A 20,454-nucleotide genomic window follows, 5' to 3' on the forward strand; every position below is an offset into this window, starting at 1 on the left:
TCTGATAACCCAAATTGACATGAATCCAAAATACACTGATGATTGTGCTGTCAAACGATGAAACTATACAGGTAGGTACTGTATCTATGGTTGTGGGGGTCCCTGCTTCATCTCTCTCTCAACTAAGGGGTCCCTGGCCTGAAAACGTTGAAGACCCCTGCTTTATATATTAGATAAAAAGCTATTTCTTTTCCTTTTCTGCCAGTTCACATATCCTGCAACCTGAGATGGTTTCAGGCTGTAAACAATAACACGTCTGCACTTGCAGCACCCAGGTCTGAAACCATGGGTTTCCTGCATGGGAATGCAAGCATCTACCGCTCAAACAAAGGGGAATCCCCTGTTGTCCATAGCGTACAGTTTAGCCAAAACTGCAACATCTGCAAATGTGCATGTTTGATCAGAAAAGCAGTAGCCTAAAAACTTTAAATAGCCCAAAGAGTACACAAATGAAGTTATGGTCAGCTTCCCCTGGTTTCTTACCAACAACCTGGCACCACAAACAAATACTTTTCACAAATTAATCATGACAAGCTTGATATCTATCAGTGGGATCAAAATATAATGCAGCTTGAGCTAGTAGCCACCTATATTGATTCATCAGACCCAGTAGTGCATATCCAGCCTCTTCTCTCTGTGTAATCTACTGTGTCTAATGCCCATGGACCACTGCCAGTGGAGACGGGAGGATATGTGGGCTGAAAACACAGACAAGCAGTTAGTGACAAGAACAGGGTTTGATTTGGTGGTAATCCCATTATGTTTTAGGCGACATCACTGCAATGCAGGCAAATGCTAAAGTGATGCACAATTCCAGTCCTGTAAGTTTGGTCAGAACATAGTTTTGTGACACTTTTGGAAACCATTTCTAACTGCCTATAGATTTGCTGTCTAGATTGGTTTATTGAACATTCCACTAGGAAACATTGGGTAGCCTTGTCAATTTCAGTAGCCTCTTTTAACAGCTCCATATAGCTTGCTATTACGGAACACCTTCATTTTTTACAAACAAGAATTTGAGATTTACAATTTCGTCTAGTTAAGCTTTGTCACTTAGTCATGTAAATTACCAATATCATGGATTTTGCAACATAGCTAGCAAATCAAAAATAATTGTTGTATATTGTATTGAAATTATAAGAGTAACCTGCTACATAGCACAGAATGGGAACTAATTATTACCTAGCCTGCTGCTAGTCAGGAACATGCTTCTGTGTTAAAACCGGCTAATTATTACCCAGACTATCACAGGAATGAAAGACATCAGTTCCTCTGTGTAATCATTCTTCTTTAGAAAGTGAATGTAAAGAGAAGGAGAGCAATGCCTGGTAAGAGCCTACTACACAATACACACAAACTACACAATACACACAACTTGACAGTCATGTCCTTAAGCAGTTTACTCACTTCAACAAGTTTGTGTTTTTACAAGCTGCTTGTTGCCACCTGCAAAAATGAGAAAATGCAAAACAAATTCATAGTTAATGTTTGATTCCATTACAATAGTTCTGACTTAAAGTGTGCTCACATAACATTTTATTTACCATTTATATAGCCTACACACACACACACACACACACACACACACACACACACACACACACACACACACACACACACACACACACACACACACACACTGTATATATAAAACATGGCTGACAAAACACTTTATTTATAATGTTTTTTAAGTTAAACACAGGATTGACCTTTTCTGGTTGTGGTCATTTTACTCTTTGTTCAACACATGGTGTGTAGAGCAGAGCCCCAAGGCTGATGAGTTTAACAGACCTGTTTCCCCTCTCTGTTCTCTCTGGCAGTGGCTGCTCTCTTCTAGCCAAGCTGCATGTTGCTCCAAACACTGTGCCAGCCCGGCTACATTCAATGACTCACATTGGCTCCATTTTCTCTGTGGTTTGGGTTTCATCAGTGCTGTGATGCTCTGCTGGCCTGCCACCAAAGGTGCTGCCATCAGACTAGAAATGTCAAGGTTTACTCTAGGCCACTGGTCATCGGCCAAACGTTTTCCATACAATGCAGCCAAGCAGGACTCAAAGTCAAGAGAAGGACTTATTGGTTCTTCAATGTGTTAAAAGGCTGCTTTACTGCTGCTTTACTGTTGACAGACTGGAGGCTAGATCGAGTGTTTTCTCACGTTTCATCCCGCAGGCTCAAGTTCAGCACAGTGCTTGCTCTCTTTCTGTCTGCGTGTCTGCGTGCCGTGTGTGCGCACGCGCGTGTGTGTTGTCGGGGTGGGGGCCAGTTGATTGTCACATTATATCATAGTACTGTATATGGAACATTTTAATTCAACAGTTTGCAATCTGTAATGATGCAGCTTGCAACTTATGGGGGCTGGATGGTTTCTCGCGTCACCAATATAACTTAATTCATCCTGTATTTTTAAGAATTCTAGTAATGTTCTGCCATCATTGGCAAGTGGCTGATTGGTACACTAATCCATTAGAGTACACTATACGTTACTGATCCCCAGAAAAATCAAGATGTCTCGCTATTTAAACAGCTTTAGAACAATCCTGGCAACGGTACATGCAGGTTTCACATTACCTTGTCAGGTATCCTATCCTATAATACTTGCATAATACATTAAATCTATTTTGCATAATGCATTAGGTCTGTAGCTATTAAGGTTGTTGCACACTGCTGCGTTTTTTCGGCCGAATATAGGAGGAGCGAATTTCAGAGCATGACACATAAATACAAAAATCAACCCCATGTTATGTCAAATTTGTCAATCATGTTTGCACACTATGCTGCCCGATTTGTATTTATTTTCAGACCAGGGTTGATTTTTCTTTCCGATTTTTGCAACTGTAACCGATTTTCGCAGCTCTCTCTCCCTCTCCTCTCTCTCTCCATGGCCTGACAAATTATTTTTTATTTTGTTTCCAAAGCGCAGCAGTGTGCAACCAGCTTTAGCCTAAATGATGCTTTTTTGAGGCACGATTGTTTGCGGCACAAATGATGCAAGTGGTCTGTCACCTCGGTATCTTCGCTCAAGTAGGCTTCCCCCCCCCAGCCAACACCGACCAATGCGACCAAAGTGGCTACCAAAGATATTTTATATATATTTTTACGGTATTTAAACGGATCCCCATGCAATGTGCTCCTAATGAGTTAGAATGGGTAAATGCAGAGGGCATATTATGTGTAAATATACAGTGACAAAAATGGGGGGCTCTCTCCATTCCATTTCCGGCATGTCGCCACTCCGACAGTGACTTCTTATTGTCGGAGTGGCAACACTTCCATAGAGGTTAAGGTTAGGGTAAGGGTAAGAGATAGGGTTAGTGTCTGTCGGAAAGGAGACATGTCGGAATGGAGAGATGCACCAAAATTACCCCTAAGGAGGAGAGGGGACATGATTATTCTTTATTATTATTGTCTTTTAGTCTTTTTTTATGCTGATAATACTGTTTCTCCTTTTACAGTCGGCTAAAGGCTACATCCTCCTGTTTGACGTGCTGGGAGGGGGCGAGGACAAGTATCTCTATGAGCCTGTCTACCCAAAGTGAGTTACTTTCCCTTCTCTCTCTTGCACTCACACACACGTACATGGTACACCACTCACACTTCAAATTGAGTAACTAGCTCAAAACTAGGCTGCGAGTACGGCTGCACAATATAGACGAAACGGGGGGAACGTTTGAAATAAAATAAGTTTATTTGAAAGGTTTGTCTAAAGCAGCTCAATGACTGATTTATTTTCCAAAGTTCAGTCACACAATTGAGGAAATGTCTGAAGTTGCATTTTGTAGACTTTTGAAGCGACACTTTTCTGCTGACTATAAGAACATATTGATTGAGGTGATGATTTAACTAGCCTCTGGAACCCATGAATTAACAGATACCCTTCCTTTAGTTTTTAGGTTTTTTTTGTAATAGATGCATGACCTATAAAAAACAAATGTCGAGAGCAAAAACAAAAGTACTTTAAGCCTTAGCTGTGCAGTATTCACAACTGAAGAATGTAGATGTACAGTAGGCATCTCACTGTCTTTATCAAAATGATCTCATCCTGACCTGGATAATGTAGTGAGATCAGTATCTTAGTTTGACCTTGCATATCTAGCTTCCTACGTGCAGCATGTCTGAACATAGCCTCCTCTTGTAGAACACACGCTTTGTATTTTTCAGTGCTCCAAACCATGTGTCCTCGCTCCAAGATATATCATAACAGTAAAGCAAGGCCAAGTCTGAACTTGTTGGGTGCACTCCCACTTTTCTTATTTGGGAAAGGTTCAGGGAAAGGATCACTGATGGATACATGTACACAACTCTAGCCGCTAGCTAAATACTTTTCAGTGCTTTCCTGTCTACACATTTAATCCATTTAGGCCTCAGAATTATTGAATGCTTTAACCAGTGAAAAATAGCAGATATACAAGCTCGCTGCGAGCTTGTAGATCTGCTATTTTTGGAAAAGTCGTGAAAATAGGCCTAAACAAACCGTGTGTGTGTGTGTGTGTGTGTGTGTGTGTGTGTGTGTGTGTGTGTGTGTGTGTGTGTGTGTGTGTGTGTGTGTGTGTGTGTGTGTGTGTGTGTGTGTGTGTGTGTGTGTGTGTGTGTGTGTGTGTGTGTGTGTGTGTGTGTGTGTGTGTGTGTGTGTGTGTGTGTGTGTGTGTGTGTCTGTCACACTTGAATGTGTGCAGAGGGAGTCCTCGTGTGAAGGTGACCCCAGGCTACAAGGAAGAGCAGTGTGCTCCAGCACTCTCTTTAGAGATGAAGAAACCTGTGGATCTGGAGGCTCCCATTACCAGGTACTGTAAATCACCTGTCTTTGTTTCACCATCTGTCTGCTTTTCTCAAAGCCAGATACACAGATTACCTCACACTTACATTCATATTCACATAAACAGAACACATTTACATGTGTGCATGCATGCACAGACAAATTGGTACAGTATTACCAATACCAATTTCTTTTCTTTTTTTTCCTTTTCTTTGCAGAAGCATTTCTGTAAATTGAAATATGACCTCATGAATCATGATTGTTGTTGCCCTGCCCTTTTAGTTAACCTTCACCCACTGTGGACATTCCTTAAGGGAATTTCCTTCCCGTAATTTGAGGTTCTGCAAATTACACTCTCGTGTTTAGAATCCGAAACAACACAAAGTCAACAAATCGAGAAGAAAACAATTATGCTTCTTACAAGATTATGCATTAATGCAGGGACGTGCTGGGCCCCTGATTCGGCCCGGGAAAAGGAGTTGGAGAGGCCCTCATTGAGTGCGGCCGGTGGCCGCGCACCAGATTTTTTCCGCCTTCCAAAGTCGCTGCGAGGACCCAAATAATAATCGATGAACGGTTACTTTTAGGTCTCATCGTTTTTCTGGTATAAAGAGAGTCTAATGATGTTTATGTAGACCATCTAGGAGTAGTCAAAGAAGCTAGGGCAGGGGTATTCAACTAAATTGTCCAGGGGGCCACATTGACAGAAACCCAAGGGGCCGGGGGCCGCACTAACGTACCCCCCCCCCCCCCGCTATTGTACACTTGAAACAACGGCACATCCACATTTTCACTACTACATTTTCACAAACAACCACATTTTCATCTAACTACATTGCAAAGCAGAATACTTTTCAAGTAGAATACTTTTCATGTTAATGTGCTTAATTTCTGTTCAACAAGTTGACAACTGTAAACATGCTTTCTTGTTTAAAACCTAGTGCTAACTACATCACACTAGTGATAGCCAACCTGGCTTTGATGCTATCTTAGAGTAGATGTCGACCTTATTGACAGTGCACAGCCACACACAATTGCCTTCTTTGATGCTTTAATGATGCTCAACGAGGATCGGGTGGGTCGCAGACACACACACTCCACTCTGCTGCAGTGCTCTGACTGGAGTCACTTCACTTGAATATGATGGAATATGATTAGGGATTACTGGTAAGATGAAGCTCACGTTTCATATCGCGCAAACCATACATATAACGTTCATTAGCCTCCACAAAAAAAACGATTTTTTTTTATTTTTTTTTTATTTTTCAAAATCTTTCTTTTTTTTTTTTTTTTTTTTTTTTAATTGCTCCAGGGGCCACAAGGAAGGTCCCCGCGGGCCGCATTTGGCCCGCGGGCCGCCAGTTGAATACCCATGAGCTAGGGAGTAGTGGGTTGGTATTCAGATGATAGACAGTGAGCCGACCATTTTTTTTAATGGCCAGCCTGGACCGGCCGGGAATGGACCGGCCGTTTGGGAGTTGTCCCGCTTTTCCCAATGGCCAGCACGTCCCTGCATTAATGCCTCTGCCGTTAACCACCTAACCTATTCTTTTGAACACAAGATTTAGCAGAAAGCTTCTAGCGTTTGTGTTACTCAATACTTCATATACACATGAGTAAAATTGCTGGGGTGGTTTGTTTATTTTTGAGCACAGTTCTTTTATGAGGCGTTCTAAGATTCACAACACAAACAATGACAATGGGAACTGGGGGGTTAACACCCTCTAGCGGCAGTGACGTCAGGAAGGAATTTAATTTCATCTGACACAAATCAGAGGTGAACTGATTAGAATTTGGTGGTCTACGATCAAGGCACTTTGACCTCACAAAACCCTATAACTCAAGAATTCAACTGCAAAGACATGACATAGGACAGGAACATAGGATAGGACGTTATATGTTATATAAGGCCAAAAGTCAACTTCACTGTGACACCTACAGTAGATGTAAAATATTATGCAATACAAACGCAATGCAATATGCTTGTTTGAGTTTCCATTTATATTTATCTAATCTTCATTTTGTGCCTCACTCATCAATTCATCGTACTCCTTCCCTAATCTCATCATTCTGTCTAAATGTGACAGGATAATTTATAGTGCTATAGTCATTTTTTATTTATTTTTTTACTTTCCCCCCAAAAAACATTTTAATCGCTTGTTCAAAAACGTTATAAGCTTAATGTTTTCCAATGTGAGAGGAACGGTGTGTGTGTGTCTGCATGTCTGTGTTAGTGCATGCATGCATGCGCTAGTCAGGTCCGTGGTCTACTGGTTGAGAAACACTGCGCTGGTCTATCGTGTGTGCGCGTCATAGCGGTGTACGCCGACTGGATTTGTTTACCTCCTGCCTTGTGCATGCTTGAAACTAAAGCTAGCTTGTTAATTGCAGCGCCTCCATTGTGTGCTATGATTTTGTCAAGATTGACAATAAAACACAACACAAAGTATTCGTATTACTCATCGTCAACGTCAGTGTTGTCAAATTACATTAATGCAAGACACCCGTGTGGTCAGAGAGCGGGGGGGGGGGGGGAGCGAGAGGGGCAGACCAAACATCCACATTGTGATACACGGCAGAAAGGATCACTGACAGCCAAGATGATATCCAAATGATATCCCAACCGTCGTTTAACATCCCTACTTCATACATGGGCATGGCTGCATCAACCCTAGAGTAATGGCTTGACTAGCGGACTAATTCCATCATAGTTATAGATTTATAGAATAAAATTAAGGAGAAGGGAGAGATCGAGCTCTACAGAGGCAGTGTTAAATGGTAAATGGTGCGTTTATATAGCGCTTTTATCCAAGGCTAAACCATGCAACCAACCTACTCACTGGGAGCAACTAGGGCTCAAGGACTCTTCGACATTAACTCAGGGGGAGCCCGGATTCGAACTGGGAACCCTTCGTGCTCTAATATCGGTTTCTCTACCCCTGAGCTATGCCGCCCGAAAGGCTGTGTGCCATGTTCAAAGGAAAACTAGTGAAGATGGTTAGGGAAGTTGAGTGTGAAATAGCTCGAATGAATGGCATATTTCTGTCTAGAAGGCCATTTAGGAATTGCATGTAACTTATGTAAATAATCTTCGCAGCTTTTATTTGGACTTAAAGTATTTCGATTTATCTAGTCATTTAAAAAGGTCAACATGAAGAAAATGTTTATTCTTGTGCTTCAGATTTAAACATTTTGTGAACAATAGAGAAGTGAAGAAAAACAATGCATTTTGTGACAATCAAAATTATAATGCTTCACCACTCCATTGTTCTAATTTGTATAGGATTCTGTCTTCACTTTGCTCCCACAATCACGTCCTCTTTGATTGAAGCTGTTTGCTTCCCTATTTTCATCCTGACATTTTCACAAAGTATCTTCTTTGATTTGCTGAATGACTCACACTCTCTCCACATGGTTTCTGCTTCTTGTTGCACTCGCTTCTGTCCCACATTAATCAATCACGTCCTTCCTTTTTGAGGGTTTTCGGTATCTGCAGTCACGCAGCCGATGTATCGTGATTCTTTTTAACTAATTTACTGCCATTTAAAACATCACTGAACTAATGAACTGCCAGGTCTTCCTTACCTTTTAACGTGCGCATTCGCGCACGATCTGTGCACGGATCATGTACCAGGCGTGTGTAGACCCGATCAGTTTTCAAAAAAAAAATCCCATCGAAAATAGTCCTTTCTGTCGTCAAGCAGTATTGCTCCATGTTTACATGGAAGCGAATGGAAGCAGCGATAAGGTCCTGCGTGGGCACGTGCGCGAAATGCGCGCTCGATGTGTGCACGGATCATGTACCAGGTGTGTTAACTCATCTAGTGCCATTTGCGTGATGTCACGCAATAAGTACTAGAGTACGTATAGTGCCAAATGCGCGATGTCGCGCGAAAAGTAATATATTACTGTAACGGCGAGTAAAAATACCTAGTACAGTGGCCGACGCTCCGGAGACGAAATCCGCGCTGATTTGTCATCATCACGGCTCCACGAGCACACAATAGTCATCCCATAACATTGAGGTGGACGGGCCGCCTCATCTTTAATGTCCATTATCTCAAAACTACACTTTAGAAGCGAAGATGGAGGCAGATGCTCGCTTATAAAACACATGTATAAACGCTACGAGCCGATCCAGCATGGCTCCACATAAACAATGATCGGTTCAGTCGAAGGATCCGATGACGTCAGACCGGAAGTACTTCCGGTGGCCTTCAAAATAAGACAAAATAAGAGAACGGCCGTGAATGGGGGGGGGTGGGAGGCACTCTGGATATTATAATCCGTTAATGTCTGAGGCTTTTAATGAGTTAAGAGCCGATCACGGCTTCCAAATACAAAAATCTGATTGAAAAACGACCTTTGTCGCTGCGCAGCATCTGCTAGTGTTACAATGTAAGCTAATGGAAGCTGCTAGCAGGTCCCGCCTCCTGACCGGATACGGAAACCTGATCCGGTCGAAAACCGGAAATGCGGACGGAAACAGTTCTCCGAGGGGCCGATCCAGTCTGGATTGGCGATAAACAGCGATCATACTTTTAATTGTTACATAACGATTAAACTATATTAAATCTTCGGTTTCCTCAGGCGCAGCATAGAGTTACAGCAGCGTTTCTTCGGTTTCATCGGGGATAGCAGTAAATGAGTTAATCACTTCAAACCTTTTGGGGGAAATCTTTAAAGATTTTAGATTTTTGATTAAAAAAACTTGAATCAAATATTTTCAAATTGATTTAGTACTTTTTGATAAAATATTAGTGAAAACAGTAATTGGATCCCAAAATCTGGCATCGTTTGGGCTCTAGTCATTTCTATGTATTCCTTGTTCTCTCTATTTGGACTTCATTAAATATCATGTCTAATAAAGACATCAGGTTTTTCATTTGTATTGAGAATGCTCTGTTTATGTAAGCAATAAGTGTTACACAGATACGATAAACCTGTATTGATCCATTGGGGAAATTAAAGTTGTCTACGCAGAAACGGGGGTGGGGACTGGAGTTGGAGTTGATGATAACAGCTATCACCCCTAGGGCTGATATGGCTTATCACCTTCCTCACCCAGGAGGACCAATAAGTGTCTGGACTCTCCACAATCAAAGAGCCTTGTAATTGTCTTCCTCCTCTCCTCTTTATACTATCTTTGGTCCTAGACCCGCAATGCTCCTCTATTGGAGACAATGCATTGCTTTGTGGCTCCTGGAGACACACACACACACACACACACACACACACACACACACACACACACACACACACACACACACACACACACACACACACACACACACACACACACACACACACACACACACACACACACACACACACACACACACACACACACACACACACACACACACACACACAGCCAGCCAGTGTTGTTGAGGCTACATGGCCTCATTACAGATGGCCAGCAAAACCCTCAGGGTTCACACTATAGACACAACACAACCATGACTAGTTCTCTGTTCCCAACACCCTACTGTTGTTATCATGCCCCCCCCCCCCCCCAACACACACACACACACACACACACACACACACACACACACACACACACACACACACACACGCGGTTTGTTTAGGCCTATTTTCACGACTTTTCAAAAAATAGCAGATCTACAAGCTCGCAGCGTGGCACTCGTTGCCGCGCTGTGAGCTTGTATATCTGCTATTTTTCACTGGTTAAAGCATTCAATAATTCTGAGGCCTAAATGGATTAAATGTGTAGACAGGAAAGACACACACACACACACACTTTGTTGAATAGCTGATCTACAAGTACAAAATGCTCTCAGACGCAAAGTGCCGAGAGTCTATTGTGGATTTCTTTAGTTTTATAATTATATAGCCAAAATAGGATTGCCGGGTTCAAAGTAGTTCATCTTCTCGCTTTCCTCTCCTCTCCTCTCCAACTCCACCCTCCTCCAGCCTGCAGTCACTCCAGGAGGACTTGCTAGTGTGTACAGCGGATGGCTATCTCCATGTGCTGCACTGGGACGGCCTGGGCAGCAATGGGCGCAAGACCATCAGCCTCACGACCATCCCCTTCTCATTGGACCTGCAGTCTGCAAGAGGTTAGTGCAAACTCCAGGGTTCCCACGGTCATGAAATTCCTGGAAATATTTTGAAATTAGAAAAAAAATAAATCCAGTACTGGAAAAGTTTTGGAATTTATCAAGGGTCCTGGAAGGTCCTACATGCTCGTTGCGAGGCGTTGTGAGCATGTAGATCGGCTATTTTCACAATAGAACCGTGTTATACAAAATTCCTCAACTCTTAGTGCTCGTCAGGGTGCCGGGTCCCCAGTTAAAACATGGTTATTTCGGGGGTCACGGCCTGAAAAGGTTGAGAACCACTGGCATAAACTAACCTGTCTTTGGGCATTGCGCATAGGAGTAAGCGACCTGTTATTGAGCTGAATTATTGTTACTAGCCCTTACCCGTTCAAAGATATGAGCTCCAAAATGATGTGCAGTGTGTGGGTTATGGGATGTGCACTGTGCACACAGTATATGAGGGATGGAAAGTAACTTTAACTGGTGCTTGCATGATAATATGTAGGAGCATCAATATAAGAAATACCCATTTCGTTTAATGGCTACAGAGATACTGTCCGCACGCACGCACGCACGCACACACACACACACACACACACACACAGAGCTGGTTAAAGATGTTGCCTCATGCTAGATGCAGAATAGATATGCCTCATGCTAGATGCAGAATAGATAGTAGATACACCATAAAAATGCTAATATACAGCATATGATTTGTGAAAGTGACAAACGGGCTTCACAGTTATGCGGTGATGCGATTTCAGATCAATTGCTCCAGCCACTGAGGAGAAACGCTGTTTCAGACAGACAGACAGACAGACAGACAGACAGACAGACAGACAGACACTCACTCAGACATTCGGAAAATTATATGTTTGATATAGTCCTGGAAATTGGGTTAAATATTCTGGAAAAGTTTGGGAAAAGTTTGGGAAATTAATTGGTAAAAATGTGTGGGAACCCTGAAACTCATGCCGACATAACCCCCCCACATCCCAACAACTGTTAGCTCCACCTTACAAGATCCCAATGTTTTGCAGTAAATGTCAAACATACAATGAATTGCATGGTCAAAATAGAAATCAAATGAGGGAGAAAACGCTTCTTGTGCAAGTATAGACAACATTCATAAGCATTGTCGACTTCATTACACAAGTCGACTCCCACCAGAGAAAGTCGAAGTTGAAAGAAAAAAAAAATGTTCTATTGTGAAAATAGCCGATCTACATGCTCACAACGCCTCGCATCGCGATTTCTGCCTCTATATATTTGACAATTTGGACAATGTTTAATTTGCCATTTTAGAGGTATTAAAATGTCCTTAAATTGGCACTTTAGAAATGTGAAGATACCCTCTATACACTTAAACTTTATGTTGGTTTGTTTACAGTTGAGTGAGAAAACAATGTTTCACATTAAGTTAATCATCTGGGGACCCCCCAAAATAATTGGGGGGTCGTGTGTGATGTGATGAAGTCATCAAACGATAAAGTCGACTTCAACTCAACTTATTACTTAGTTGAGTCGACTTGCAATCACAAGTCGTTAATGCCCTAGTATATACTATACATAAAGTGATAATGCCTGTGTGACGGCCTGTCTTGCCATGCCTGACATGGTGACAGCCAGGGCTCAGCTCTTGTTCCACAGTCTGATGGTTGACAGCCTGTCAGGTGGATGATTCACGCGCGCAATGTTGATGAAGGCGAACAGGCCGAAACGCATCCGTCATACCCATTTAGGCCTGAGCACATTATTACGCAATATTTTATGCTTTAAATATAAAAAAATAGCAGATATACAAGCTCACTGCGCGGCACCGAGTGCCGCGCTGCGAACTTGTAGATCTGCTATTTTTGAAAATTTGTGCAAATCTTTGAATATTTTGACCCAATTCTATAAGTGTCTTCTAAATCCTTCTAAGGTTTTTCTTTTTTTTTTTCTTCTTTTAACTATGTTTCTGTCAGTGGTTCTCAAAATGTTTCATGCCAAGGACCCCCAAAACTACATGTATTTGGCCACAGACCCCCATCTCAAAATATGTTGTTCCAGCGACCCCCCTATCTCAAAATATTGTATCAGGGAACCCCCAAAAGCAAATATTTGAGTTACAAATGTTCACTTTCAAAAAGATCGCGTATATATCGCGTTTTAAAAAAAATAGCAGATCTACAAGCTTGCAGTGAGCTTGTATATCTGCTATTTTTCACTGGTTAAAGCATTCAATAATTCTAGGCCTAAATGGTTAACGCTGCTGCGGCATATCAAAGATTTTAATCGCGAGTAGTACGGATGTTTCCTCTGTTGACGCGTCGGTTAATTTGAATCTGTGTGTGTGTGTGTGTTTTGAAGGTGGTCCATCCATAGACCTGGAGGGAGTGTATATCAGGTGTATGGAGTATTGTGTGACCCTGGATGGCTTCGCCGTGGTCCTGAGTGACGGGCGCCTTGGCTTCGTCACACCACTCAGTAACACCATAACGGCAGAGGTAAGGACACACACACACACACACACACACACACACACACACACACACACACACACACACACACACACACACACACACACACACACACACACATACTCTCATGGTTGCACAGACACACACTTCACCGCTGTTATGGGTGAGTACAAGCACATATAGCATTACAAATGTGTTTACACATACACCATCATGACTGATAAGGGCAGTTGGCCAAAAAAAAAAAAGCTTTGAGCTGTCCAGATGGCAAGTCATGCAAATATGGCATTAAATACCGAAGTACTGTATATAATATAGTGGTTACATGATTGCAACCGTTAGGTCGCAAGTTACTATGAAAATCTCCACCGGCGGTCTGTCCGTCACGTCACGTCACAGTTTTGGCCCTACTCTTAGCTTCACCACCTTTGCCCCTATCCATGCCAAACTTTGCACACACACTCCTTGGCTGCCAAACCACAACCTCCACCCCTGATTTATCACATGGCCATCTTCTAGCGCCACCATGAGGCCGATTCTTGCAAAACACATTTTTGGACACTGCTCCTACAGATTTTGGCCTAAAATCACACAAAGCGCTACACAGTATCTCTAAAGTCATGTCATCAACATGGATCTGTCCCATTTCCCATATTTCCTCCTGATTGGCTACGATTGCCTTCTAAAGTATTTGTATGCGACGTGACGGTCGCTTATCTCCCGATTAGGGAGTCTTTACTGGTTGTTATTGACTGTTTGTGTGTGTGTGTGTCTGTCCGTCCAGCCACTACAAGGAGTGTGGGCAGCAGATGTGACCGATGGCACTTGTGTGGCTGTCAACAACAAATATAGGCTAATGGCGTTTGGCTGTGCCAGGTACGTGTGTGTACACTACACTACAGTATACAGTATGTGGATCTTTGTGCTTTCGAGGGCATCTGTACAAACTGTGTTGCTATGCCTGTGCATGTGTGAGATGGCTTGTGGTTTCCGTGGCCACCTTGACTGTGTGCATGTCACATTGATTGGGCAATCTGCAAGCATGGCAAGATTTTCTTGTCCTCGGTCACCCTTTGCCTCCCTCAAACGTGCAATTTCTTTCTTCTTTTCACTTTCTTTATCTGGCTTTCTTGGACAGTTGCAGTTTGCCCCAAAGTTATCTAATGGACATTCCTGCGTAATTGATAAGAGAAGATAGAGTATGTCCTGTAGTAACTGTGGCACATTGTGAACCTGCTATTTTTAAGATTTAAAAGAAATGTTTACATTTGAAAGCTTTCTTTATACATATTGATACCAATACTTTTGTACTTTTACTAAAGTCATTCAATCTACATTGCAGTATTGATACTTTTGCTTAAGTAAGAAACTTGAGTACTTTTTGATGTTTTATGTGTCTGTGTCCTCCCAGCGGCTCGGTGCTAGTGTACATGATAGACACAACCACAGGATCAATGCAGCTCTCACACAAACTGGAGCTAACTCCAAAACACTACCCAGGTATGTCCATCTTTCAACTACATTCTCTATCCCTCTCTGCCTCTGCCTCCTCCTATTCATTTCAAGAGGGCTTTGTTGGCGTGTGAATGAACAATCAAAACAAAGTAAGTACAATTAAAATCTAGGGCAGGCCTACTGTTCTAGAATAAAGAAATGTGTAAACTGCTTTTGCTGTTAAAAACAAACAAATACATTGACATGAGATAACTTCATATGAAATAAATAATAAATATCTTCCCCCTCCCTTGAGATTTAATTAATTGCCTCCCTTTCTGTCTGCTCTCAAGTGGCAGTATGATGATTACTATGAAAGAAATGCACAAATCTCTGAAAAACACACAACCAGTTTGCCAGTGTTTTGAGTTTGCACCACAGCGCTCCCTTGTGGTCACAGTTGACTCAGGCATAGTCCTGTAGGTGGTCATTTGCAATTCATTTTTCAGTTTTCATGGAACTTTCAAAGTACCTGTAATTTTTTTTTGAAAATGTTCCAGTATATCAGTGGTTCTCAACCTGTGGGTCGGGAACCCCAGATGATCAATTAATTAATGTGCAACACTGTTTTCTCACTCAACAGTAAACAAACCAATATAAAGTTTAAGTGTATAGAGGATATCTAAACATTTCTTAAATGAAAATTTAAGGACTTTTTAATACCTCTAAAATGACAAATTAAACGGTCCACCCTATGTTCCCCAGGTTCTATGTTCCCCTCTCTATGTTCCCCACCTCACAGCATTAGTTTTAGTGAGGTTAGGGTTAGGGGTAGGTTTAGGGGGCTAGTCCCGTTTGGGCGGTGTAAGGCTTCATCCCATTCATGCGTTTATCGTGCCCTTGCCCAGGCCGATTGCATTCACCACGGCTTCGTAACTCGCGCGGCGCTTTGCCCTGGTCCAGGTCCGCTGGCCTTCGCGCCGCTTGCAATGTCGTGGACAATAACTGTGACATATAACCATTGTATTGCTCATCAGTACGGTAGGAGAGCCCGTTCGTACATTTGCCCCTGTTAGTCCACTTCGCCTTATCGCTACACCGCCTTATCGCTACACCGCCCAAACGGGATTTTCCCAGGTTTAGGTTGTAAGAAAGTGGGTAACATAGAACCTGGGGAACATAGAACCTGGGGAACATAGGTAATGTCCCAATTAAACAATGTAATGCCTCAACTCTTAGTACTCGTAGAGTGGGGGTTGTCCCCTGTTAAAATATGATTATTTCGGAGGTCGTGGCCTGAAAAGTTTGAGAACCACTGCTGTAAATGACATGTCCAAAATAGGGATGCCAGGTTGAAGGTTGAAGTCTGTTGAAGCTCTTACTGTGAACTCTCGTTCAGACATCTATAACAACCTCTTACTGTGAACTCTCGTTCAGACATCTATAACAACCTCTTACTGTGAACTCTCGTTTCAGACATCTATAACAAGACGGGCCCAGTGAAGCTGATCTGCTGGTCTCCTGACTACAGCGTTGCCATGGTGACATGGGAGTGTGGTGGTCTGTCATTGTGGAGCGTCTTTGGAGCTCACCTCATCTGCACCCTGGGAGAGGACTTTGCGTGGGTGTCAACACACACACACACACACACACACACACACACACACACACACACCCTGGGGCTGGGCAATTAACCGAAATATATTGAAACCGATATTTGAACCAGTAACCAATTTACAACTGATCTTTTATATATATTTGTTCTAAAATGTTTTTAAATTGACAAAACGATTAGTCTGATTATAACCACTTAACCCTGTATTATACTTTGTGGTAGCAATGGTAGCATACAAAAAGTGTGACAATAGCCTATTTACAAGCTCACAACACTAGATCAGCTATTGTCACTATTTTTTTCTATTATAATCGAGGCAAATGTTTTAAATAATCATGATATTTAGTTTGAAGTGTCATCGCCCAGCCATAACACAAACGCACACATCACTGTGAAATAAAATGAAACATCACACACCAGCTTACGTACACATTTCTGTTAACGTCTCTTTTGTTCTTCTGTTTCCTGTCTTTCTGCTGTTCTTTCCTTCCTTCAGCTATCGATCAGATGGGACCAAGAAGGAGCCCCTTAAAATCAGCTCTATGGTGAATGGATTCATTCAGATTATTACCTATTCTGAGAAGGGACTTTTGCCAAATAATTACAGATCTACAAGCTCACAGCTGCTATTTTTGGAGAAGAGATTTGAGTCTGTAGACTAAGGTTCCAGTTTATAAAGACGAGAGGGTTTTAAGAATGGTCTGCATTCACAAGGTTGCTCATATTCATGTTTTTATTTCTCCATGGGGGGGAATAAAAACATGAATATGAACAGTTAGTGTGGACCTTTTCTATTTGCAACACTAAGTGGGTAATATAAGGCTGGGGGTCACAGACCTATTTTTATAGGTTGTGAGGAAATTTCAATTTTCTTTTCTACGTTTACTACAAACAACTTTTCAGAAATAAAAAAACGCAGCGCGGAAAATAGACACTTCACGGACGCGTTTTACTGTTTTGCCGTTTCAGTTTTGCCGTTTTACAGTTTTGCCGTTCCTTCAGCTGCCTTTGCTTCTCAATTTCTGTGCTTTTGCGGCGATAGTTGAGTCTTCTTTCACTTTCTCCCCACCATTTGATGCCCCCCAAAGCCTTGTGCCATGTGCTTTAGCACCTAAAGCCCTTGCATTAAGCCAGGTCTGGATCTGTAACACTAGTGAATATACACCTGCCTTAATAATAAATCATTATGGTAGGTGAGCGTGGTGTTCAAACTTTGATTGTACTGTTAAAAAAATACTATATAATATAATATAATATATTGTTGTTCTATTGTTGTCATTGGCCCTTTGTCAATTGATCGATTGATTGACTACTTGATTAGTCAGAAATGTAAACGGCACGGTACAGTCAGACATTTAGCCTAAAAGGCTAAACACAGAAAGGGCCTGGGGACTTATTTCCATTGTGGTCGTATGAACCGAAAAACTAAAACTTGTCTTCCTTTCCAGAGCTGGGGTGCAGAGGGTTATCATCTGTGGGTGGTTCCCAGTAAGCAGGAGAGGAAAGGCCAGGAGGAACAAGAGGAGGATGCGGAGGTAGAGATGGTTACTACACCTCCTCCTCGCTCCTCACTGCAGGCTGGCATACTGCAGTTTCACTTCATCAAGAGTGCCCTAACGGTTAACCCCTGCACAGTGAGTCATACTTGCATATGTAAAATGTACAGTCACGCATACATGCCTATCTACAGTATACACACTTGTACATACAGTACATACATGCTTGGGAGGCACGTGTTTTCCTTAATCGATGGTCAGCCATGTTAATGCCCAGTTAATCGATTATTTTAGATTAAGAAAAGGAGCAGCTTTATGATTAGGGCATCATGATACATGACATTTAAGCATTATCATTATCTGCTTGCAATAATGTCTACAAAATTACACAAGCAGACTGTAAAAATGAAGTGCAATGAACTTTGTAGTGCACACTGTGCAAGACAAAATCTATAACAGGGCTTAACCTATTAAAACTGGGAAAGCATCCGTGTCACTTTGGATTTTTGCATTGGCTATTCGAAAATAGCAGACATACAACTCCCAGCATGGCACGAAGCTTGTCCATCTGCTATCTTTGAACATTTTTGAAAAATCTTGAAAGTGTGAGAACTACTGATTTAGAAGGCATTTGTAGAATGGTTCTCAGGTCTTAAAGTGTGGGTTAAGTGGTTAATCTCTTCCGTCTCTCTCTGCCTTACAGAGTAACCAGGAGCAGGTGTTGCTTCATGGGGAGGACCGTCTCTACCTGACGTGTGGCGACCCCACACAAGCTCCCGGCGCGTCTGACACACACAACCCCCACGTACACCCCCGGGACGGCAGTCCACTGCACCACCCCTCCAGCCCAAACTCCTCTCTCTCTCAGGGACTCAGCACTTTATTGGGGCACAAGCATTGGCACGTGGTCCAGGTAAAGACATCATAGACACTACAGTATTTACACACAAAAGCTAGGTGGAATTCACATAAGTTAGATGTTGTGAATGCCAATGGGTTTGCAATTGCGCTGCCTGGGTGGTGCATAATGTAAAGTTCCTGCCCACCTCTCTTGAGGCTGCGGTTCGATTCCCTACAATATTAGAACCAGGAAGAAAAGTAAACTGAGCTGACATTCTCCCATTGTAGCAGTGCATTTCACTCCTCCACCTCTCCAGTATAACTGCTCTGTGCACCACAGGAACGCTGTGTCTGTCTGTATAATCCTGGTGTGAATGTGTATGACTACCTGAACATAAAGTTAGGTGTTATTGGAAAAATAACATGCATGCGGAGTTAACCTTCCCCGAAAAAGACTGATGTCAATAGCCAGCAGTATCCTACAAGTACCTGTATGTGCATGTGTTTACAGTACAATATGTATACACAGGCAATGGAAATGGACTGACATATTTCTGTGTGTTTTCATTGTCTGTTTTTTACTCCTTCTAGATTCACAGCACTTACCTAGAGAGCAACTGGCCTATACGGGTAAATATGGAAATAAACCACAACTTCATGGCATTTATTGATGATTATAAGATTGTTGTCGTTGTTTTTTCCTTCTTCTGAAGTGAGTGTATATGTGTAAATCAGTTGTGTCAACAGTGTTTTTGAGAATGAATACATCAGTTACTGCAGGGTTCCCCAATAGGCGGCCCGCGGGCCATTTCGTCGGCCTGCGGGGGGGCTACTGTCTGGCCCACACCAACCCCAGTTATAATGGTGGTATAAGAGCAGCAACAACACTAGTATATCATCGTTGTCGGGTGGAAATCTCGTATCTCCAAATTTGTACGTTCTTTCGCAAATCATACAAGGCCGTCGCACAAAAGTAGTGAAAACAGCAGATCTACAAGCACACAACATCTCGCACCGCGAGGCGTTGTGTGCTTCTAGATCGGCTGTTTTCACTAGTTTAAATCATTTTTAAAATTATAAATTCAAAACGAACGGTTTTGGACATACAAGATTTTCACCCGACAACGACGAAAACTGTCGCTGGAGTAGCGGGAACGCCACCGTCGCCCCCTGCAATGTTGTGGCCCTCGGCTTGGTACCCTAGACATAATTCAGCCCTTGGGGAAAACTAATTGGGGAACCCTGAGTTAAGCCCTTTGCACACAGGACAGTTGCGTTCTTTTCGTTTGCTGCATGAATAAAACACATTGGATTTGGTGTGCAAGGCTGTGCGGAATCGGCGCTGCGGATCCCAAAAGGAGTCATAAAAGGAGTGATGAGTTTTTTACCGCATGCGACAAGACGCACGAATCGAACTGGGTTCGATCGAGAAAAAAAACGCACCGCGGCAGCCACTCGTCGCACGGCTAATTCGGATCCGGTGTGCATGAGGTCGTAGAGAATCATTGTTTTCTTTTTAAAAAATGAAATTGTCCGTTTTATCCGTGCGGATAAACGCGAAAGGGCTTTACTGTATGTGTGATCACAAGTCTTTATATCTATATATTGGTATGTCTGTGTCTTTCCAGTTTGCAGCCATAGATACAGTAGGCCAGTGCATGGCGGTAGCAGGAAGACGGGGCTTTGCCCACTACTCCTTATACACCAGGAAATGGAAACTGTTTGGAAACATCACTCAGGTAGGCAGTGCTCTTGAACAGAGACCGCATTGTCTGTTATATTCCCAGTT

General features: G+C 42.5%; 1 protein-coding gene across 2 annotated transcripts in view; it reads left to right on the plus strand.

The window, feature by feature from the left end:
* ric1 (RIC1 homolog, RAB6A GEF complex partner 1) overlaps positions 1 to 20,454 on the plus strand; it is a 76,733-nt gene that overhangs the window by 31,885 nt on the left and 24,394 nt on the right. For both annotated transcript variants that reach the window (XM_080742670.1, XM_080742671.1), the window contains exons 3-14: positions 3,453 to 3,532; positions 4,674 to 4,781; positions 10,691 to 10,836; positions 13,171 to 13,307; positions 14,065 to 14,156; positions 14,692 to 14,780; positions 16,191 to 16,335; positions 16,826 to 16,874; positions 17,778 to 17,963; positions 18,529 to 18,738; positions 19,257 to 19,295; positions 20,294 to 20,404. In XM_080742670.1, the coding sequence (XP_080598796.1) occupies positions 3,453 to 3,532; positions 4,674 to 4,781; positions 10,691 to 10,836; positions 13,171 to 13,307; positions 14,065 to 14,156; positions 14,692 to 14,780; positions 16,191 to 16,335; positions 16,826 to 16,874; positions 17,778 to 17,963; positions 18,529 to 18,738; positions 19,257 to 19,295; positions 20,294 to 20,404 (1,392 nt within the window). The remainder of the gene's footprint in view (positions 1 to 3,452; positions 3,533 to 4,673; positions 4,782 to 10,690; positions 10,837 to 13,170; positions 13,308 to 14,064; positions 14,157 to 14,691; positions 14,781 to 16,190; positions 16,336 to 16,825; positions 16,875 to 17,777; positions 17,964 to 18,528; positions 18,739 to 19,256; positions 19,296 to 20,293; positions 20,405 to 20,454) is intronic.

The sequence above is a fragment of the Nannobrachium achirus genome (genome assembly GCF_963921795.1).
Source record: "Nannobrachium achirus genome assembly, chromosome: 15".
NCBI classification, from domain to species: domain Eukaryota; kingdom Metazoa; phylum Chordata; class Actinopteri; order Myctophiformes; family Myctophidae; genus Nannobrachium; species Nannobrachium achirus.